The sequence below is a fragment of the Lygodium microphyllum genome, chromosome 15, assembly GCF_053477565.2.
Source record: "Lygodium microphyllum isolate KBCC chromosome 15, Lygodium_microphyllum_v1.1.10, whole genome shotgun sequence".
Classification (NCBI taxonomy): Eukaryota; Viridiplantae; Streptophyta; class Polypodiopsida; order Schizaeales; family Lygodiaceae; genus Lygodium; species Lygodium microphyllum.
Window position 1 is genome coordinate 3045138 of NC_141149.1, and position 23683 is coordinate 3068820.

The 23683-nt window shown below is 42.8% G+C and overlaps 1 protein-coding gene across 2 annotated transcripts in view; it reads left to right on the forward strand.

The window, feature by feature from the left end:
- Positions 1-15112, forward strand: part of LOC148024207 (sugar transporter ERD6-like 4) — a 75591-nt gene extending 60479 nt beyond the window's left edge. For both annotated transcript variants that reach the window (XM_087693831.1, XM_087693832.1), the window contains exons 2-18: positions 10280-10342; positions 10439-10528; positions 10607-10666; positions 10812-10877; positions 11142-11207; positions 11287-11362; positions 12263-12327; positions 12571-12663; positions 13128-13208; positions 13287-13371; positions 13474-13520; positions 13617-13679; positions 13783-13842; positions 13934-13993; positions 14078-14137; positions 14314-14428; positions 14512-15112. In XM_087693831.1, coding sequence (XP_087549957.1) covers positions 10280-10342; positions 10439-10528; positions 10607-10666; positions 10812-10877; positions 11142-11207; positions 11287-11362; positions 12263-12327; positions 12571-12663; positions 13128-13208; positions 13287-13371; positions 13474-13520; positions 13617-13679; positions 13783-13842; positions 13934-13993; positions 14078-14137; positions 14314-14428; positions 14512-14624 — 1263 coding nt within the window. In that variant the 3' untranslated portion in view covers positions 14625-15112. The remainder of the gene's footprint in view (positions 1-10279; positions 10343-10438; positions 10529-10606; positions 10667-10811; positions 10878-11141; positions 11208-11286; positions 11363-12262; positions 12328-12570; positions 12664-13127; positions 13209-13286; positions 13372-13473; positions 13521-13616; positions 13680-13782; positions 13843-13933; positions 13994-14077; positions 14138-14313; positions 14429-14511) is intronic.
- The last annotated feature ends 8571 nt before the right edge of the window (positions 15113-23683 follow it).

Consider the following 23683-nt stretch of genomic DNA (forward strand, 5'->3'; position numbering starts at 1 on the left):
ACGATTGTTTTTTTCTTTCACTTGCGATCCTCTTTCTGCATTATTCAATAAGATGCTCCTTTTCTTGCACTAATTGCACTCCTTTTTCTTAGCACCATCATCCTTGTGCTTGAAGAGCCCATAGAAGAAGCCGCTTTGCCTTTTCCCTTTGAGTTTGAGGGCTGCCATGACTTGCCTTTGTTTCAATGGTTGGCTGCAAATGCTTGGTTATCCATACTTATATTAGAGCGATTCAGCCTTGATTGCTCTTCTTGCAACAATAGTGATATCAATGCATCAAATGTGTATGCATTAGCATCTCCTTGCAAGTAAACAAAGTGTAGTGGCAAAGCTTTGATAAGTGACCAGCCAAGACTGTAGATACAAGAGATGCATCGGGAATGATTTTATCAATATTGCTTCGTAATGTCCTTGAATTGTGTAATGTATGTATCCACAAAATCACCCTCTGTCATGTGCTCCATCTCAAGCTTCTTACACAAATAGGCCACTTGAGTCTCATTGTGCACCTGACACAACAAAGCTAGCTTATCCCAAGCATCCTTGACCATTGTGCACAATCGAATATGCGGGATAACTTGTCTCTTGCATGTAAGTGCAATCAAAGCATGAGCTCGAGTGTCACGCCCATCCCATTTCAACTGATCTACTATGGGAGGTGCAAGAGGAGTTGGAGTTGAAGATCCATTGGCGATTGTGGATGAGCTAGAAAAACTTATGACATTCTGTGTAGCTAGGCATGCAAGCCTAACTCATGGACCACATATATAACCCCAAAGCTGCTTGGCAACAATTACATACTTCATCATGTGTGCCCACTTGGGATAATTAGTGCCATCCAATTTGTGCGAGTCCCAAAACATGTTGAGTAAATCATTTGCACTATGATTGCTTGCTGAAATTTTTGGCTTCTTTTGTAACCGGTTGTTGTCCGAACTACAAATGTAGTTGCAACACAAAAATAAAGCAAAGAAAGGATAAAAAACTCATAATTTTTTGAAAAATGGATGGTGTTGATAAAGATTTGCAACGGAAAGGGCTCCAATGTGCATGAATGCCAATGAAAAGGTGTAATGGGCCTCAATATCAATGAATTTGGGAAATTTTTGCAAAAGTCCCAAATTTAGTTGGTGAAATTTGAGCTTGAATGTGAAAAGCCCCAATTTTTGGCACAAGACCGAGCAATTTTTGAGCATAGAATGTAGAATCCTCGAAATTTTGGTGAGATTTGGGGTTTTTAGGTAAAAGCCCTAAAATTTTTAAAGAAATTTGGGAAAATTTGATGCTGACAATCTTCATAACCCTAATTGAGTGTTGTTATGAAAGCAAGGTTTGTGCGAAAGCGGTTATGGTACATTGTTTTTGGAGCTCTTGAGCATTGTGAACCTCCCAGTGGTCTTCCTGTTGATTGAGACTAGGACAACTATGAGGAAGCTACCCTTATATGTGATTTCGATGATACCCATGTATATTCTACTATTCTTCGTTGTATCTCTAAAGTTCTTTTGGCGGCCACCTCTTGTAGGACCTCTTCTGCGATATGGGTAAAGCTTTAGATGTTGTACGAGACTTTCTTGATCATTTGTGTAGTTACTCTTTATCGGCAACTCCAACAGATGAAGTTTGAGCAGAACAATACTATCTAGTCATTTTTGTTTCAAGTTACACAAGTAAAGGATTAGCTTCAACACATGCAGTTTGCCCTTCGAAAGGCTCATCTTGTGGGAATTGTGTCCTACAAGCTCCCTTAAGAGTTCAATGGAGTAGCCAATGCCTTGTGGGTCCAGATATTATCAACGCCCGTGAACTTTATTCATATGTTCTTCATGATGCTTGAGTATGATGTATCTTTGCAGTTATAGGGGAGGCTTCTATCTCAGTATGGTTGCTCCAATGAGGCATTTACCGCTTCAGAGAAGGGTGATAGGAAGAATGTCAAAGGCCAATGTTATCATTGTGATAAGAAGAGACATTTACGCAAGGATTCTAAGGAGTTCTTGGTTTCAAGGAAGAAGAAGGAGAAGTAACAACAATAGGATATAGACTCCTCTGTTTAGTCATTCGCCTTCTCGGACTCTAACTCAGATCCTTCGGCCAAGGTCAAGGCCAAGGCCAGGGTGCCAAAGGGATCATCTTCTTTGCATGGTGGGAAGGGCTTGATAGCCTCTCTTTGTGCTGCTTTCTAGTACAATTGATATGATCATCACTTCCGACTCTCTAGTGCAAGAGAGGGAGCGTGAGAGAGTGGTGAGATGGAGCTAGTGAGCCTCATCTATACAGGTATATAGATGCACACGTTCCAGAGAGGGACTTTCTTGACGTTGACGCATCGACTAAAGTCTGGTAGGTTTTGAAATCTTGGAGTTGGGATTGCCTTCTAGATCCATGATGGGTTGTTTCTTGAAAGTGAGAAGGATTGACTCCTCGTCCGAGCTCACATGAGGGGACACCTTGGTAGTCTTGGCCAAAGGTAGGGGGTATGCTCAAAGGCATTTTTGATAGGATGAATATGTATACTATTGTGAGGTATTGATGACAAACATAGGAGGTGCTATGATTCTTCTCTATTTTCAGGTTGTGGTATGATTGGCATTGACAATTAGCTTCTCTCTGAGCACCTTGTGGTGGCTTAATTATTTGATCATATATATTTTGGCTCCTCCTCCACATTCATTCATTCATTACTTGGAGTTCTAGTGCATGCCCTGTTGGAGAGAGGGAGCTGGTGCTAGTGTGCACACAGCCAATGACTCATTGTTGTACACGACTATATCGTGTTTGGTATATCGATTCCATTTCCCGAGCACATCTCTGAGTTGTTCTTTGCAGTGTTCTTGTGTTTTCTGTTTGGTTTCTCTTATTGTTGGAAAATGGCAGCCATCTATGGAGAGAGAGAGGAGAGACAATGACAGCAAGAGAGTGAGCTGAAGCAAAAAGAGAAAAGTGTACTTGCTAGAACGAAAGATAGAGTGAAAGTACAACTTATGTTTAGGTCAAGGGTTGAACTAACCAGCCTTCCACCAACTAACTAGAGTTAGGTTTATTTTACTCTAGAGCTTAGTGTCACTACTTTAAGTTTCTAAGACACTAGGTGTACACACCTTACATTGACACTTTAATAAGTGTCCACACCACACAAATTACATTGGGCGAACTAACTAGAGTTAGGTTTATTTTACTCTAGAGCTTAGTGTCACTACTTTAAGTTTCTAAGATACTAGGTGTACACACCTTACATTGACACTTTAATAAGTGTCCACACCACACAAATTACATTGGGCGCTGCCCATAGAATCGGCAAATTCTAACAACCCCCTGCAGTGCCGATGTGATGAAGTACAAGGATGATCAATCACCAAAGGGTAACAAGTTTAAGGACTTTCGAAAAGCCTCAAACTTCTCGCGTGGTAGTGCCTCAGTGAAAATGTCTGCAACATTTTTTTTTGTGGGTATATACATCAAGCTGATCTCTCTTGAATAGCATCTCTCAGTGACATAATGATAATGCACCTCTATGTGTTTCGTGCGAGCATGAAACACAGGATTTTGTGCTATTGCAATAGCACTCTTAACTATAAGAAAGAGTGGGTGTAGGACCCTCCAATGGTAAATGTAGATCAGCCAACAATTTGTGCAACCATACACATTCCATTGTTGCCGTGAAGGCTGCCATGTACTCAGTCTTACAAGACGAGGTAGCCATTGTAGGCTGTTTCTTGCTTAGCCATGAAATGCATCAACGGCCTAGAAAGAAACATCATCCACTAGTAGACTGCGTAGTGTCTGTATCACTAGTCCAATGTGAATCATTGTAAGCTTGTAAGTGCAAGTCTTCCCTCCTAGGAAATAATAATGCATGTGACTGAGTACCTTGCAAATATCTGAAGATCCGCTTAATAGCTTGCCAATGTATGGTCTGTGGGCTATGCATATACTTGCTCACCTGAGATACTGCATATTGAATGTCAGGGCGTGTGTTGCAAAGATAAGTAAGACAGCCAATAGCCTGGCTGTAAATTGCAACATCAGACATCTCTTCACCATCATGCATAGACAACTTTAAGCCTGGCTCCATAGGAGTGCACATAGGTTTGTAATCTTGCATACTAAACCTATGTAACAGCTTATCCACATATTGTGACTGTGACATGATGATACCATGTTGATTTTGGGTGAATTGAATCCCCAAATAATAGTATAGGCAGCTCGTATCTGACATAGCAAATGCATGTTTTAATTCAGCCTTAAAATCTGCAATTTTTTCTTCTATGGGTCCAATGAGTAGCATATCATCTATATAAAGAATGATAATTAGCAAGTCCCCCCCCTCATTCTTAATGTATAGAGTGGGAGCAGTTGGACTATTTTTGAACCCTTTGCCAGTCAAATAAGCATAAATTTTGGAGTACCATGCATGAGGAGCCTATTTGAGACCATAAAGAGCTTTATGCAGCTTGCATACCATGTGCTCTTTCCCTTTAACCACAAACCTTGGAGGTTGTGACACATAAAACATCCTCATGCAAATCCCCATTCAAGAATGCTGTCTTAATGTCCAACTGATGTACTTTTCAGCCATAATTTGCAGCCATAGCAATCGCACATCTCATCGTACTCATACGGGATGTAGGAGCAAAAGTTGCTTCATAATCTATGCCCTTCTTCTGTGCATAGGCTTTTGCTACCAACCGTGTTTTGTACCTGTCAATTGTACCATCAGCCTTGCGTTTGAGTTTAAAAACCCATTTTGTGCCAATGGCCTTCTTGCCAGGTGGTAAATCCACAAGATCCCATGTAGAGTTAGTGGCAATAGAGTCTAACTCATCCTGCATGGCCTGCATCCAATGTACATCTTGCTGAGCTTCGTCCAAGGAAGTAGGCTTATGGTTTTCTCGAAATTTCTGGAATTTCCAGTCTATTTCAGCCATCTCTTCTCGAATCTCAGCTCGTGCTGCCCTAAAATTTGGGGCTTTTGCTAATTTCTGCTCCCGAAGTTTGAATTGACAACCAATTCCAAGAAATTTCTCAATTTCTTGGACATTCCCGCCAAAAATTTAGGGCTTTTGCCCGATTGGAGGCCCTTTGCGCAAGTTGTTACCAAAATAATAGAGATTGTGCAATTTCTTCCACATTGGCTCAAGAAATTTGGGGCTGTTCAGTTTTTTGGATCCAACACACATCACGAGGCAGATTTCAGCCGCTTTTCACTGCTGACACGCATCCCAAGGTGACATTTTTGAATAAATTCTAGCTGTAAGATACAAATTTCTTCAATTTCTTTGAAATTTTAGAAAGAAATTTGGGGCTTTTGCCAAACACGCACTCCAAGGCAAGCAACAAGAAGTACAACATCATTTAATTGCTGTTACAGTCAGATTGGGCAGAGAATTTTGGGAAAATTCAATAAATTTTGGTAAGAATCAGCATTAAGTTGTTGTATTTTGTACTTTTGTGGGCACACATTTTGAGGTGGGTGTGGTACAGCACTACAGTGCTGTAATTTACTAGCTGAGTGCTAATTTGGATGGCATTGTGCACACTTTGGAATTTGAGTGACAGTTTGGTACTTGTTTTTATCTTCAGCATTGAAGTATTTGGCTGCAGATTTTTGTCTATCATTGACAGCATGGCACATCACGGGAATAATGATCAGAGCAACATCCTTGGTATCCTCACTCAGGAGGACAAACATGATGGCTCAAACTACCCACCGTGGAGTTTTATGGTCCGTAACCTTCTTGTGGCAAAGGACTTGTGGGACTATGTTACGGGTGATTTGCAGCGACCAGGAGGTCTTGCACCTCAAACACCTCAACATAACACTCCAGGACACGTTGCTCGTGGTGGTATTGGTGCTACTACTGCTGCTGCCCCTCCTCTCCCTCCTACCGAGGATCAGAGGAAATGGGACTCAAAAGATGCACAGGCACTTTCTTTGATTGCCTTGTCAGTGAAAAGGACAATTATTCCGCACATTCGGTCTTATAAGACCTCAAAATCAGCATGGGATGTACTTGAGCGTATGTTTGCATCACGCAATGAGGCCAAGATATCCTATCTCCGTAGAGAATTGGCCAATGTGACCATGGATGAAGGTGATAGCATGACAGAGCACCTTACTTACATACAGGATTTGCGTGAGCAGCTACTCAATGTTGATGAGGTCATTCAGGATGTTGAATTGGTAAACATCACACTGAACTCTCTTCCAGAGTCATATCTTGGTTTCCACACCTCTTTGATGTTATCTTTGAGGGGGGCGGGGGGGGGGGGGCAACAGTCCCTTACATTTGTGGAGTTGGAAGGCCTCTTGCTGCAAGAGGAACAGACTCAGAAGAATGTGGCATTACGTTCAGGTGATGTGGCTATGCTTTTCAAGTTCAAAGGCAAAGGAAAAGTCAAGCAAAATGTAAAAAATCAGCAAAAGGGTGATGCTGGACAGCCATCAAATAAGGTTGTCCAAGACACAGAAAAGACTGAAAAGAAGGGAAAATGCCATTATTGTAAGAAGCCCGGTCACTATATCAATAAATGCAAAAAGAGATTGGCCAAAGAGAAGAAAAGAACTTCGGTTTGGCTATCCAAGAAACATCAGCCAGCAAATCTACTGATGATGATACTTCAGCTAACTTTTTAGAGGAGGACCATGCATTTCTCACATGCAGTTATGATTCTTCAATGGCTGATTTAGCATCTAATGCTGCTAAAACGCAACAAACATGGTATTTTGATGATGGGGCGTCAAAGCACATCACTTCCAGGAAGTGTTTGTTTACCTCTTTGCATTCAGCCCCTGCTAGGAAGCGTGTTACATGTGTGAATAGTAGCAGTTATGATTCTTCAATGGCTGATTTAGCATCTAATGCTGCTAAAACGCAACAAACATGGTATTTTGACGATGGGGCGTCAAAGCACATCACTTCCAGGAAGTGTTTGTTTACCTCTTTGCATTCAGCCCCTGCTAGGAAGCGTGTTACATGTGTGAATAGTAGCAGTTATGATGTATGTGGCATTGGGACAGTCACTATTATTATTGCAGATGGTTGTGATTTCATGCTTCTAGATGTCTTGTTTGTTCCTGGCATTACAAAGAACTTGTTGTCTATCTGTGCTTTTAATAAGCATGGCTTTCAGGTCATCTTTGAGGATGACAAATGCATTGTTAGAGACAGAGAGATGGATTATGCACTTAGGCTATCCGGCACCCTGCATAAGGGTCTATTTTTGTTGGATACATATGACAGACAGTCTCATGATGCTTTAGCAGTCACTATTCTTTCGCCTGCTATGGAAAATGCAGAGCTATGGCATGCCCGCTATGGACACATGAGCTTTGGGAGTTTGATGACTCTTCAAAGATGTCATATGGTAGATGCATTGCCTCCAGTGGAGACTCCACCTCCTCATGCATGCGAGGGATGTATTTTGGGCAAGATACATAGGTTAGCCTTCAAAAAGGATGGTGCAATGCGTGCTGTCCGAAAAATGCAGCTTATTCACTCTGATGTTTGTGGTCCCATGAGGACACGTGCACTTGGAGATCATCAGTACTTTGTTACATTTATTGATGACTACTCTCGGTATACATGGGTGTATGGGCTGAAGACAAAATCTGATGTGTTCATGCATTTTAAACATCTTGTTGCAAAGCTTGAAGCTGAAACTGACTTAAAAGTGCAGACACTTCGCACAGATAGAGGGGGGGAGTACATGTCTCGTGCTTTTGAGATATATTTGCTTGATCATGGCATTACGCATCAAGCCACTGTTAGAATGACTCCTCAGCAAAATGGTGTTGCTGAAAGGAAGAATCAGACTCTTATGGAGATGACTCATTGTATGCTTAAAAGCAAGGGGCTACCTCATAAATTTTGGCTAGAAGGCCTTCAGCGTGCAAATCATGTGTTGAATCGTGCACCCACTAAGGCACTGAAGACGATCACACCGTTCGAAGCTTGGCATGGCAAGAAACTCAAAGTAGACTACTTTCGGGTGTTTGGTTGCATAGCCTATGCACATGTTCTAAAAGAGCTTCGTGGGAAGCTTAGTGACAAGGCTGTAAAATGCATATTTATTGGCTACAGTTTGGAGAGCAAGGGCTATCTCTTGTATGACCCATGCACGAAGAAAGTCTTTGTCAGTAGGGATGTCCTATTTGCTGAAAATGTTGCATTTTCACATGATCAGTTTCAAATGCCAACCACCAATGATATTGGTGATGTCTTTGAGGGTCTTCTGCTACTTAGTTTGGAGTCTGTGCCTGCTGTAAATGGCAGGACAGACTTAATATAGCAAGCTGATGCTGCACCATATACTCCTGAACAGCAGAGTATCGATCATGGTTTGCCACATGCAGTGGAAGAAGCAGTACAAAATGAAAGGGCTGCTGTAAATGCAGCCAAAACAGTCCCAATATGGTTGTTACAGACTCTCCAGGAGCGTAAAATGGATGCTCCTATAACTCAACACACTAGAAGGGCTGCCAGAAATGCAGCAAATGATGCAAGAGGGGCACATTTGATTGATTTTACGAAAGTAGATGATTGTGATGAGCATGTGTTTATGAGCTCACTATCAATTTTGAAAATTAAGGTTTTCTGCAATTTTTAGGGTTTGCAGAAATTGGCGGGCAGAACTGAGAAAATGGTGGGTAGAGCTGAGAAAATGGCGGGCAGAGCTGAAAACAGCAGTAGCTCTTCCAAAACAGCAGCTCCTCAGGCTGCGTGCGGGATTGTGCATTGGACGGTGTGCAGGGCTGTGCGCAGGCTGAAAACAGCAGATTTGGAGCAGATGACTGAGCTGGACAGATCTAGAGCAAATGGACAGATTTGGAGCTGATGGCTGAACTGGACAGATTTGATCTGGAGTAAACAAGAGATGGTTCAGCTATAGCTCCTCCTCCACTTCAGCAGCACCTCACAGCAGCTGAAAACTCTTCCTTGAGCTGAGAACCAAGCTGGCAGCAGTAGGACTTGGGCGGGATGGCACCGGTTGACGGTGGCTAAACGGAATCCGCATGTACAAGCTGCTCTGATACCAAATGTTGGAAAATGGCAGCCAACTATGGAGAGAGAGAAGAGAGACAATGACAGCAAGAGAGTGAGCTGTACCAAAAAGAGAGGTGTACTTCCTAGAATGAAAGATAGAGTGAAAGTACAACTTATGTTTAGGTCAAGGGTTGACCTAACTAGCCTTCTACCAACTAACTAGAGTTAGGTTTATTTTACTCTAGAGCCTAGTGTCACTACTTTAAGTTTCTAAGACACTAGGTGTACACACCTTACATTGACACTTTGATGAGTTTCCACACCACACAAATTACATTGGGTGCTGCCCATAGAATCGGCAAATTCAAACACTTCTGTCTTGTGTTCAGCAGTTTATTTCAACATTCTTTCATGCTTTCATTGCTGCATCCACTTCTGATAGGCAATAGCACTGTTGCCATGTCTCTGTTGATCCTGCATTGTTGTTGCTTGGGTCTTAGGTTGTTCGGTTTGCTTTGGATGGGCAACTGGATTTATTGCCTACGCATCACAGCCTGCCACATACCTACTGCCACACACCTGACCTCTAGTCACACGCTGGCTAATTTTGTTGCATTTCTCCTTTTCTTCTTTGTGTTGACTTTGTATAGATCCTGCAGCTGAAACCATGAATATGGCATCTGCGTTGTGATACCATGAAAGTAATCTGAATATGGGAACTCTTACTGCCACCCAACTCACAAAAATGGAGGAAATAAGTATTTATAATGAAGTGTCAACTAGCTGCTGAATACAGTGTGTGTAACTGAAGAGTGTCTGATATAACTAACTGATATATATTGGCAATGATAGAACGCTGCTTGAAGTGCATCAATGCCCAGAAGTTTGTTGGATTCCACAGTCAAAATATCATATATGGGCATGCCAAAATGTTGTTGGAAAGTATCATAACATGATCTAGGATTGGATGTGGTGATACACATGATTGTGTTGTGGCAACTTTGACACACACATTTGGTGGATACTTCTGCAAGTAGGACTTTTACTTCTGGAAGGTGTTAGCGTGGAGCATTTTCCAATGTTTGAAATTACTCCATGTGTATTGTCATTAATAGTATTTTCAAGCAGTGATTCCAAGAAATGAGTTACTCTTCAGGGCTTTAAACCATGGGCATAGCAGCTTGTAATAGTGATGTCTTTTTTGAAATCCTTGGCTGTCAGCAAAGGAAAGATATATGAGTAATGGATGCTTGATTTCAGATTGGTTTTGAGTATTGGATGCTTGATTTCAGATTGGTTTTACATCCCCTACACAGACAGCTATGATAGAATCTTTAAGTCTCACCACAGCACAGGTAAGTTTTGAGAATCTCTAAAAGTGTAATTTATGATGACAGAGTACTACTTTGTGTTTGTTATTCCTCACGTCAAACTAAATGATGTGGCTACAGTTCTCTCTCTTTGGTTCTCTCTCTAATATTGGAGCAATGTTGGGTGCATTGATAAGTGGACAACTTGCCGAGTACTTAGGTCGAAAAGGGGTAAAGACTGTTGATTTGGTTTTATTTTGTAAAGAAAGGACATCTGAAACTTGAAGCTAATATAATCAATTCTCACAGTCATTGGTTTGCGCGGCACTTCCAAATATAGCTGGATGGGTGGTGATTGCATTAGCACAGGTGAATATGTGTATGTATTTTGGTATCAGTTGGCATAGAATGCAGTGTGTGGACTGTTATGTGACGATGATGTTAAATGTTTCATATGGGCAGTGTAGTATTTCTTGGAAGAAAAGTTATTACACCTCTTTGTCTATCTGAGCAGGCTCCTCCAAGTTTGTATGTTGGAAGATTGTTGGTGGGCTTTGGAGTTGGTGTAATTTCTTTCACAGTAAGTGCCATCGAGCATTTGTTTAGTTCTGTGGGTGCTATGCTGGAGTTACAAGAAGCTACTGAATATGAAATAGTTCAGTATGTAAGAACCTATAAGTTACTGAATCTAGAAATGGAGTTGTTTTTTGTTTAGAGGTTTTGTGCCATCTCACCCTTACAGAACCTTGCAAGGAACCATTAAGGTTGTGCCATTGACTGTACTCTGGATTCAACTGATCAGATAAACCTTTTAGGCTTGAGCATCGAAATTGATTATTTGCAGGTTCCCATTTACATAGCTGAAATTGCTCCAAAACATTTGAGAGGATTGCTTGGCACTGCAAATCAGGTCTGATGTTCACTACTTTGTGGCATTCTCTACTAATTATCAATCGTTTATGGGCTTGAGCAGATGTGTTATCTTGCAGTTTTCAGTTACGACAGGTATACTGCTTGCATATGTGCTTGGGATTTTAATTCCATGGCGAACTCTTTCTTTTGTAGGTAAGTAGGATTTATGCAAAGTGTTGATCAATCTGTATCAAGTTTACTGGAACATCCTGGCATTAAACCCGATTTTGACATCTTATGACTCAATGCTTGATGTAACATTTTATTTTCTATCCAAGTGTTCAAGCAATTATTGTTCTTAAGTTAGGGTCCCCTACATACAAAACCTACTTTCATGACAATTGTGTCCATTTCTTGCCAATGGAATTTATATAGGCACATACAGGCTCTGTAGTTAGAATCGGTAGTGCAACCCTTGTACTTCCAATTTGCCTGATAGAACACAACTGTTTTGTGCTAGGTACATGATATGAATTTACGATCTTGATTGTTTTTTAAAGGTATCCTGAAATCCCAACACTATAACGTCATTTAACACATACAAGTATTGGTGAATTCCCAAACTGTGTGGGCTTGCTTCAGATTATCAATTTCTATTCTTCTGTACAACATCCATTGCTAGTGTGTTGATTCTCTGAATTTTCGGGAGTCAATCACTCCAAATCAGTGGACATTCATAACTACTATCTGATTTTTAAAAAAATTATGATTTTCAGCTTGTTAAGAAGCATAAATTGAAAAATTATTAGCATATTACTTCTTGTCTTGAAGGTCTATTACCTTGGTGAAACACAAATTGTAGTCTTAACTTTTGACATTAAGTTAGCCTTCTTGTAGCCTGTAAATCAAAATCATAGTGTGGCCTTGCTATTACTGCATAGTTGATTTTCTTGATATGTTCACCATCTTGAATCTTGATTCTCGGCAATGCTGCATGTAACATTGTTTTTTCTCTGGCATATGTCTCAACCAAATGTCAAGAGAGAGGTAAATAGGGTTATAGTCACATATTTGTTCAAAATGCAGACTATTCATCTGCTCTTGTTGTTGCAGGTGCTTTACCCTGTGCTTTCTTATTACTCGGACTTTTCTTCATACCTGAGTCACCAAGGTGGATGGTGCGTAAAGCATATGTTTCATTTTTTTTTGCAAATAAAATGTGGCTGATTATATCACTCAAAAAAACTGATTACAACGGGAGTGCTCATGCTCAACAGACTAGCTGGAGCTGATGCAAAGTCACAAATACATCATGAATACAAAGCATATGTTTCATAAAAAGAGACGGAATAACTTTTCTTCAGCTGATTGCCCTCGTTTTTTTCTGCATGGTCATTTTAACTATCAAGCAATCTTTACAGGCAAAGAGAGGCTATACTGAAGCTTTTGAAGCTTCTTTGCGAGCTCTTCGGGGGAGAAACAGTGATATTACTCAGGAAATTTATGACATAGAGGTGAGCCTCTTTAGATTTGAGAAGAACTTGTGAGTTTGTGAAAATAGTCTTGCTTGTTGTCCCTTGTTTCTGATTTTCCCTTCCCCTCGTTCCTTCCGATAACAAAGGTATACAGTGATCAGCTCTTCCTCATCATGTTAACACAGGCTACACTTGCAATCTGTATTAGATGGCAAAAATTCAAATTAACCTGCTGTCTAACAGACCTCTTGAGATGTTGAAATCTAGAGAGGACTATTTAGCTTCATTTGTATATTGACATGTTTGGTAGGAACTTTGAAAGCTTATGTTTGTCTATAATCGAAGTCCATGACTTGTGTGATTTCTTTCTGAGTCTGTGTAGGAGAACTATGCTGCTGTTATTTAAACTAACAGTTAATAATCATCTCCTATTCTCATTATAATGATCTAGCCTGTACAATCCTCCTTTTGGCAACATAAAGAATTAACTTTTGTGTATACAGGATTCTGTGGAAGCTTTGAAGGCACAACCTCCTGTCAAGCTAAAAGACTTGTTGCAGCAAAAGTATTTTAAACCCCTAGTGGTAAGCTTGGCATTCATTTCAAAATGGATGTTATGATCCAGGAGCTCCTGTTAACCTTTTGTATTTGCCTTGTTGTAGGTTGGTGTTGGTCTTCTGTGTTTACAACAGTTTGTGGGAGTAAATGCACTTCTGTTTTATGCAAGCTCAATCTTTGAGTCTGCTGGTACAGTTGTTTCTTTAACGTCTCTGTTTTTAATGCAGTTATAGATGTGCATTGTGTGTTTGTGGTTGTTGGTTGCCTTAAAAGTGTACTGTCGTTTTTCAGGTGTGTCAGCAGGCAGCTTAGCATCTCTTGCTCTTGCTATTCTTCAGGTTTGTTTACCTAGTGCAAAGGCGCAGATTGGTTATGTACTTAGTCCATGATTATGTATGGAAGCTGTGTAGAGTATTGATGCCGTCTCTATGCAGGTAGTGATGACGGGGGTATCAGCAGTTTTGATTGACAAGGCTGGTCGGCGGTTATTGCTGATGGTAAGCCTGTAGAACCCGTGAGGGGATTGCTGTTGAAATGTGGAGCTATGTGATTTTACATGAGGGCATTGCACTTGTGCTCAATGTGTTGCTCAATGGGCAGGTGTCATCTGGGGGGATGAGCGCCAGCTGTTTCCTTGTTGGACTATCCTTCTATTTACAGGTTATGTAGTTAGGATTCTTCTGAAATGCGAGTCCTGATTTAGCTTCAGGGTCTCAAGATTTACTGATACTGTGTTATACCACATGACCAGGCCCATGGGAATTCTACTATCCAAACGTTTGTGGGCATTATGGCTCTCGTTAGCCTACTGGTACTTTTGATGCTTCCTTGTTACAGTTAGATATTCATCAAGCTTTTTTCAATTTATGATCTTATATTTACTTGCTGCCTCCAGGTTTATATAATTTCTTTCTCACTTGGTCTTGGAGCTATTCCATGGATCATTATGTCAGAGGTACACCTGGTTTAGACTTTTATGAGTGAATATATGTATGGGCATGTAGAACTTCCAATGGTTTACAAAACATTGGTTTTGTTATTTGTGGTATAAACGTGTATATATAGGTGAAACTTTTGGAAACTCGGTATAACACTCTGAACCGTATAAATTGTTTTCAACATGGTTCATAGGTTTTCCCTTCTAATGTCAAAGGGATTGCTGGAAGTCTTGCAACCTTGTCAAATTGGTTTGCCGGCTGGATTGTCACAGTCTCCTTTAATACAATGCTTGACTGGAGTTCTGCAGGTGAAAGACAGTTAATGCAAGTTGCTGTTACTAGACACGAACCTCACTTAAAATATATTGATTCATAGCTCTTGTTTTTGCAGGATCCTTTGTTATCTTTGCTTGCGTTTGTGCAATCACCCTAATATTTGTTGCCCTCAGAGTACCTGAAACCAAGGGAAAAACTTTGGAGGAAATTCAATCATTCTTCAAATGATCAGCAGAAAGGTGAAATAGTTTTTGAGGTTTTTATGTAACTCTTTCCCCCTAACAAGGACTCTGTGACAAGGCCATGTACGGCACTGCATTGCTGTTTGATGGGGCAACTTTTCCGTAGTTGGCTGACTTGTAGCTGGAGGGTGACATCACTGAAGTTGGCCGGGCCAGACCATTCAGAATTCCAGTGGTGGAGACAGTGTTGCACCATACTGTTGTTCTTTATTCCCTCTTTGGGGAAGAGTGTAAAGTGACCAACAATTCATTGTCTGCCATGTTAGATACCTATTCGGGGAATGTAATGAAATAGGTGAGAATTCTTTTGTTTACGATGAATGCCAAAATGTAAGAGAGCATTTAAATTAAAAGTGTGGTTTGCTCCACGTTACCGCTCGAAAGAGTGCTAACTTTCAAATATAGAGTCATGGTTTTTCTACAGTGCCCCATTTGGCACAAGAATTGACTAATGAAATTATGATTATTCGGTTCCTCCTGATTTCCAGAGACTTTGATCTATGATTCGATCCATTTGGCACAAGAAGTGACTAATGGATTTGTGAGTGTTTAGCCCTTGATGATTTCCAGAGATTCGGTTTTGTACTCAGGGATATAATAGCTTTTCTTGTGGGATGCTTGGCTATTTACCATGTGGGTTTGCAATTGTGAGCCTCTTTAAAGCAGTATTGTCAATGTTAACTGTATGTCACTGGCTTACTAGATTATGAAATATGGTTTGGCACTATATATAGAATTGGGCTACCCAAGTTCTGGAATAGAAGTGGAGTTCAACAATGTGCCGTTATCCAAATCAAATAAATGTTCTTGACAAAATAACTCAAAATAAATGTTGTTAACAACATAACTTTCAAAAGTTATATCAATACATTTGTTCCCAATTCATGAGTACCCTTTACACGAGCGACCAGTAGTCATACAAGTTAGTCTGGCCTGGACAAGTGAATAATCAGGGATTAGTAACCAAAACATTTACAAAGAGCTTCAATATGAACACTTTCAGGAGCAAGTTGCTTTATGAACTGACATGGTATTCTTTATTTCCACCTTAGAGAGTTGACACACCATTCTCTTCCCAGGCTGTTTGAAAGGCTTGGATGTTGTAGGTTGACATTGGAGAGTAAAAAATGTGACTAGATTGTAATTGCGTACCTTGAACATTTAGATCCATAAGTATTGAAAGCATGACGACATTTCTCTGTAAGTATTACTAGGCGCTCCGCGCCTAGACTCAAGCGCCAGGGTGGGCGCGATTTTGCAGGCGGGGGCGGGTGCTGGACGTGTGGCACCCGTCCCGCGCTCTCTTTTTTTTTCTTGTTGGGGAGGTGGGGGGTTGCCACGTGGCACCGGCCCCCCACCTCTCGTTAACTAATAGTATAGATTATACCAGTCACCCTCCATTGGTTGAAGCCACTTAACTTTACAATAATACATGCAATTTAGTGTGCGCGCGCGTGTGTGTGTGTGTGTCTCTCTCTCTCTCTCTCTCTCTCTCTCTCTCTCTCTCTCTCTCTCTCTCGCGTGTTGCCAAACAATGGGTCTTTGTAAGACTTAAAAGTCTAGATGTTATGCATAATCCTTTGTGAAGCAAGTTTTAAGAATTCTTCCAGGACAAGAAAGTAGGTGAACCAAACATGCCCAAATTTTTGGAGTATATTAGAGAAGCAGTACGTGATTTGAGATTTTTTCTAAGTACGTGATTTGAGATTATGTGTTAGGACTTGAAATAATATGCATTACATCAAACCCCATAGCCTTGTGGCTATGAGTGACTAACAAGTACTAGATACACTCATTATAACACTTGTAATTGCATAGTCCCGAACTCCAAGCAAAAGAGTCATCCAATAGACTTGGTACACAAGCACCATGTATTTTCATACATAGCACCTCTTGATTGAATGTAATGGCCTCTTTAACTTGGGTGTCCTAAAAATATGCAGCTAATTGTGACAATTGGACAATAAAAGACTTGTGCATATTTTGTTATGATAGGCCATTGATTTTGTGTTTTTTTTAAAACAATGGGGGGCATCATAGCAACCCTTGTCCTATCTACTTGTCTCACAAATGTGAATGATATGGTATATTAAGTGACGGAAATCAATGAAAATAAATGTTTCGGGGTTGTAGAAGATATTTCATGATTTTTTTCTTATTTTTGGGTGATTTTTCAATAAAGAAGATTTTTCCAAAAGCAAATTGATATAGTCATAGAACCAAGAAATAAACATATATTTCATTCCACGAACAATTAGGAGTCACACATTCACAAGCTATGTGAAGAGAGAGATCGCTTGTGTTAATTTAGCGATTTTTCGTGGTTCTTATGTTATGTGGCATTGCAACGTGACTCAAGTGTCACTGACGTGTTTATCCACATGTGATGCACTCCATAGAGGCTCCATTGTACTCTAGAAAGCACTTTCAACCATCTTCACTCCTCACTCTCATTTGCAAAGCCATTTTTCTTGTATGAAGAACTAGTGGAGAGAGAGAGAGAGAGAGAGAGAGAGAGGAGAGTGAAAATTGAAATTTTGACATACTCCAAATCAAGCGATGTAAGTAGCATCATTGCAAAGAATAGGCTTTATTTATATGGTTGCATGCTTCATTTAAGTCAAGATTAGGAAGGAGAGAATAAAAAACATGGGTGCCATGATGGCATGATCTTTATGGTAGTTTCTTCCTCATCCCTTCATGTCTATGGCTTATTGTTTTTTCACATGGATGCCTTTTTCCTTTGTGTTCACACCCTTTCACATCTTGACAAAAAACTGGTCCATTTAAAGGGTTCCTCTCCTTTCTCCTCATAAAGGCATCGTCATAAATTTGGTCCCAAATGTATTGTCTTGGCAAGGAATCAATGTTTGGGCACTCCATCCCTTCTCGTAATGCCGCCTAGTGCTTCATTTTGCTTTTGGCTTTAAAGTGCTTCATGGATTGCGCTTTTTCCACCTTTATGGACATGCCTACTTCATATCTTCTTTCTTCATTTTGAGCCCCAAATAGAGTTGTGGATCTTCGAAAAATGCTTTAAAATCCTATAGAAATGCTTTGTGTTTTCCTTAGATTCCACTCTCATTTATGGCCACATGATAGGTTGCTAGGAAGAGAAAGCAACCACTAGAAATATGAAAGATAGATCACTTAGCTCCATGCACATGGATCATAGCCAAGAGTGAGATGAAGAAGGATAGTCACTTTAGTAAGGTAACTAGCTTAGGTATGAGTTCCTAATAGTTGGGTTCTTGGCATAATGAACCCTTCTAGTGTAGTGAGGGGTTGGCTTTTGAGAGAATTGCCTATGGTATGGATGAACTAAATATTCCATCACTTAGAAAGCAAAGAAATAAGCTAGAAGATAATTATGGCCTTGGGAGGGCTTGGTAGATTCTTGAATTCGAGTGGGATGAGACCTAGCTATGGGGTCAAAGGAAGTATATGAAAAATCTTCGTCACCTACTTGTGAGATTTTTCCGTGGTTCTTGGGTATGAGAGAGACCTAAGGGCGGATCCCTTAGTCTCCTTGGGGCATGGTAGAAAATAAAATAGACCGACAAACTACCCTCACTAAATAAATTATAAAATAAGTGTCGATGGACTAAAATAAATATCAAAGGATATAGAGTGTTATTTCGCTAGAAGTACACCTATTCTCCATTAGGGCTCAGCTAGAATGTGACTCCCTTTTGACTTATGAGCACAAAAAATAAAAAAACGACTCTCTTGGCCTAATGAGATATAGAAAAACACCACACACTTAGGCTTTTAAGCTAAATGCAATTGATTGTTGGCCAAACCCCTTGCATTAACAATGAGGTGCGTCTGAAGTATATATCAATGAACAATCTTATGTATCCATGACAAGATAGGAAGATGGTCAATAGCCACTCGACTCATTACCCATACGACCATCATGCCACCACCAAAAAGAGACATTTTAGCTAGTAACCCCCAAAGTAGTCTAGGTCTCATTTGATCATGTAAAGGTAAAAGACCCTCTCGACCATAGTGAAAGAAGAGATCCTCAACAGATGTATACTTAGCTAGGGAATCCATAAAGTGGTTGCATTTGTGAGAGTGCGCAGCGAAAGAAGAACACGAACACAGAGGAGAGGAGAGAGGAAGCAGAGAATGAAGGAAGAAAGTCTGCACTGACTGAGATGAATGCTGAATACAATGGAATGGACAGAACAGTCCCTGCACGCAGCCCGGAGCGTCAGTGAGGGAACCAGGACAGACTGGAAGCAGAGGCAGCACCAATGCCGGAGACGGAGACGGAGGAAGTAGTGCTGTACCTGCAGAGAGTGAATGCTGGACTGACTGGGGGGGCTGCTATAAATAGCCCCCAGCCAGCAAACTGGCCGACCAGCTAAACTGGCCGACCTGGCTAGATCTGGCCGACTATGGCCAGATCTAGTCCGACTGACCAGAACTGGTCCGACTGCCCAAAATAATGGGCAGTCAGCCCAGAAATAGCCCATATTGGGCTGTAAAATGCCCAAGACTGCATGCTGACTAAAGCAGCCTAAAAACATACTGACAGAGCTCCTCTGTCTCCTGTCAGACTCTGACAGGAGCTCACAACCAGGAGATGACAGACTGAAACTGAATAAGAGCAGGCTAACACCCCCTCTCAACTCCTGGGAGAGTCTGAAGACCCAAGAACCGCATGTGATGAAGCAAAGAAGCCTGAGGCAACGGCTTCGTAAAGAGATCAGCTGCATTGGCCGCAGTAGGACAATAGACCACCACCAGCTCCGAATCCACGATCCGCTCTCGAACATAGTGATACTGAACCTCAATGTGCTTCGTACGAGCATGAAACACCGGGTTCTTGGCCAGAGCAAGAGCACTCTGGTTATCCACGCGCAGCTCTGTAGGTCCGGTCTGGGAAAAGCCAATCTCCGTGAGTAAGCGACGGAGCCAAACTGCCTCCATAGCGGTCGAACATAGGGCCCGATACTCAGCCTCTGTAGAAGAAAGTGCCACAGTAGGCTGCTTCTTGCTGCTCCAAGAGACAGCACCAGAACCAAGAGTGAAAGCATAACCTGTAGTGGATCAGCGAGAATCCACATCACCTGCCCAATCAGAATCACTCCATCCAGAAAGGGTAATCCCATCTCCATACATAATCTCAAAGGATCGAGTCCCTTGCAAATAGCGAAGAACCCGCAAGGCCGCCTGCCAGTGATCCTGGGTAGGAGTCTACATAAAGGAAGACAATAAAGCCACCACAAAAGAGATATCCGGCCGAGTGTGAAGTAGCCAGATAAGAGAGCCGACAAGGCACCTGTAACGGGTGGGATCAGTAAGAGGAACTCCAGCTGTCAAAAGCTTGGACTCAGGGTCCATAGGGCATGAGATAGGCCGACACTCAGCCATATCAAACTCCGAAAGAAGCTCGGAGATGTACCTGTGCTGCGAGATAAAAATGCCCTGTGCCATCTGATAGATCTCCAGACCTAGAAAGAAGTGAAGGATCCCTAGATCCGTCATGTCAAACTCCTGCTGTAGAATGGACCGTGTATGCTCCACCTGCTGAGTGTCACTCCCTGTAATGATAAGATCATCCACATACAAGATGAGGAACACCGAAAGAGAATCCACAACCCGTAAGTAGAGGTTGGGATCATAAGCGGAGCGCGCAAAGCCACTCTGTAGAAAGAAGCGGTCAATCCGCTGGTACCAAGCACAAGGAGCCTGCTTTAGGCCATAAAGAGCCTTCCGCAGCCTGTAGACATGATCCTCCTGCCCCTGCACAAGAAAACCAGGAGGCTATGAAACATAAATCTCCTCCTCAAGAACGCCATTCAGAAAAGCAGACTTGACGTCCATCTGATAGACAGGCCAACGGTGGTGAGCAGCAAGAGCCAAAAGCACTCGGATGGTGGACATCCTAGCTGTAGGAGCAAAAGTCTCAAAGTAATCCAACCCTGCACGCTGGGCAAAACCCTTGGCAACAAGCCTAGCTTTATGCTTGTCCAAGGAGCCATCTGCAAGATATTTGGTCTTAAAGACCCATTTCACACCAATCATCTTCCGTTTCGCGGGACGCGGTACAAGCTCCCACGTATGGTTTCGCTCGATGGAGTCGAGCTTGGCCTGCATAGCCTGTCTCCAAATATCCTGTGCAAGAGCCTCCTCCACAGTGGAAGGCTCAGAATCCTGAAGAATCTGTGACATAAGAGCATAGTTCACACATAGGGAACTGTCCCGCTGGGCCTGTAAACGTGCTGATCGACGAGGACCTGTAGAAGAAGCAGGAAAGTGAGTAACACTTGAATCCTGCATGAGCCGGCGATACCATAAAGGAATCCTGAGGGACTCTGTCGGCTGGGAGGGAGACCGGGGGGTCTCTGCAACCTGTAAAGCACCCAAATCGGAGAGGGACTCCCCCTCACCGAGAGAAGGTAGATCCTCCGCATCTGAAGAAGGCTCGATATCCTGTGAAGATCCCGAAGTGGTGGAAGAAGAGCTCGTAGAAGACGAAGGCACATCCACCAAGGGGGAAAGGGAAGCCGAGGGAGGAGGAACTGGGGGGTGCTAAGAGGCATCCTGGAAGGAAGTGAAGGGAGAGAAGGTGGGGGGGGTCCGTCGATGATGAAGAAACATCTGTAATAGAACCATCAATCGGATCCTCAGAGGCCGAAGCCTCATCAAAGATCACATCCCTGCTCACCTCAACCTGCCGAGTCGTCGGGTCGTAGAGCCGATAGCCCTTCGTGGTCGTGCTATAACCAACGAAGATAAGCTTTCGCGACTTAGAGTCGAACTTCGTCTTCCTCTTCTTCTTGTCCACATGGACAAAAGCATCGCACCCAAAGATGCGAAAATGGGACACGGAAGGCTTCTTGCCAAAGAAAGCCTCATACGGAGTCATGTCCTGTAATGCCGAAGTCGGAGAGCGGTTGCGGATATGCACCGCTGTAGCCACCGCCTCACCCCAAAGGAAATGAGGAAGACTCCTATGCTCCAGCATAGATCGGGCCATCTCAAGCATGGTCCGATTCGCATGCTCCACCACACCATTCTCTGATGGTGTGTTCGGATGGGAATACTCCACCCAAATACCATGATCCCTGCAAAACTGAGAGAAAAGATGAGAAGTGAACTCTCCACCGTGATCAGCTCGAACACCACGGACCTTGGAAGTTGTTTGGGTCTCCACAAACACCTGCCACTCAACGAAACGGGAGTACGCCTCGCTCTTGTACTCCAAGAAATAAGGCCACACATAACGACTAAAGTCGTCCACAATCAGCATCAAATACTTGGCCTTCCCAAGGGAGGCCGTGCCCATGGGTCCGCAAAGGTCGGTATGAACCAACTCAAGCGGAGAAGTAGCCCGCCTAGAAGCAACCTGCGGGTGAGGCTGCCGGTGCTGCTTGCCCCTCAAGCAGCTAGGGCACAAAGTGTGAAGAGGAGGGAAATCAGGAAGTCCCTCCACCATCTTCCTCCTAGAAGCCCGGCGTAGAGAATCGAGGTTCAGATGACCATACCGAGCATGCCAGAGCAGCCCAAGCTCATGGGAAGTCCGCGCAGCCAAGGCTATGAGCGTATAAAGCCCACCCTCCTGTGTACCTGTCCAAAGAGCATCACCTGTAGAAGCATCCTCCACTGTGACTGCATCCTGAGTAAAAATGACTCGGGTACCTAACTAAGTAAGACCATGCACAGACAATAGGTTAAAACCCAAATCAGGCACATAGAGAACTTTGGCGGAGGAAGACCGCCTGTCAGAAAACATAGGTAAAGTCCCCACTCCATGAACAGGAACTGTAGAATTGTCACCGATGGTGACTGTACCCCCTCTGGAACCAAGATCCTGAAGCCAATCCTGACGGAAGGTCATATGTGAAGATGCTCCACTGTCGACGAGCCAAGGCTTCTCCTGTGTGGTAGAAGCTAGGGCAGTGTCTTCCTCAACAAAGAGATGCACAAATGCAGATTCTGTTGTGGCTGGGGCTGCCTTCGAGTCCTTCTCCTTAGGCTTCAAATGGGGATACTTCTGCCAACACTTCTCCTCGGGATGAGTGCCCTTCCCACAATGGGGACACTTGGGCTTCTTCTCCTTCGCATCCTTCTGGTCTTCCTCCTTCTTGTCCTTGGCCTTCTCCTTCTTTTGTTTCTTCTTCTTGCCACCACATGTGCCAGCCGTAAATGCCTTGGTGGAGCCACTGGCTCCCACCTCTTTGAGTCGCTCGTCATGCTCCAAGACAAGCGGGGAAAGCTCCTCCCATAGGAGAGTCTCACGGGTCCTCGAAGTGATGAGGCTGGTGTAGAAGACATCATAACGGGGTGATGGCAGCTGAGTCAACAGAATCATCGCCATATCCTCAGACGATATTAGACGACCAAGAGAGGCTAGCTCGCCTCGCATATCCTCCATCTTCGTGATGTGCTCCTTCGTGGAAGAAGAACCATCAAGACTGAGCATCCGCAACTTCTTCTCCAGGGAAATCTTGTGGGCAAATGTCTTGTGCTGATACAAAGACGCAAGCTTTGTCCATACTTTCGCCGCGGTCTTTAACCTGTGAACATGTACAAGAACAGAATCATGGAGACTCATAAAAAGAAAGGAACGGGCTCGTGAGTTGAGCCTATCCCATAAGGCTGCACGGTCCATAGAGGTGCCATCGGACGAATCCACAGGGGGTCGGTCGATGGGCAAAGAAACAAGATCCCAAAGGTCAAAGGTATCAAGAATGCAAGCCACCTTGCATGACCATAGGGAATAGTTGGAACCATCCAACTTGTCTTCCTTCGGAAAGGAAGGGAGAATCGGCACCTGGATAGAGGGAATCAAGGAAGGCATCCGCACATCTGATGCAGTCTTCACGGAAGAAACCTTCGCAGTAGAGGGAACCCTCTGAGATGCATGGACTGAAGAAGGACGAGTGCGAGGAGGGTCTTCCCGATGTCGAACTTCACGATAGTCCCGCCTCCGCTCAGAGGAATGATGAGAAAGAAGCTCATCCTCTGAGTCTTCAAAGCCTGAAAACTGGTAAGACATCTTCCAATCTGCAAAATACCAAAGAA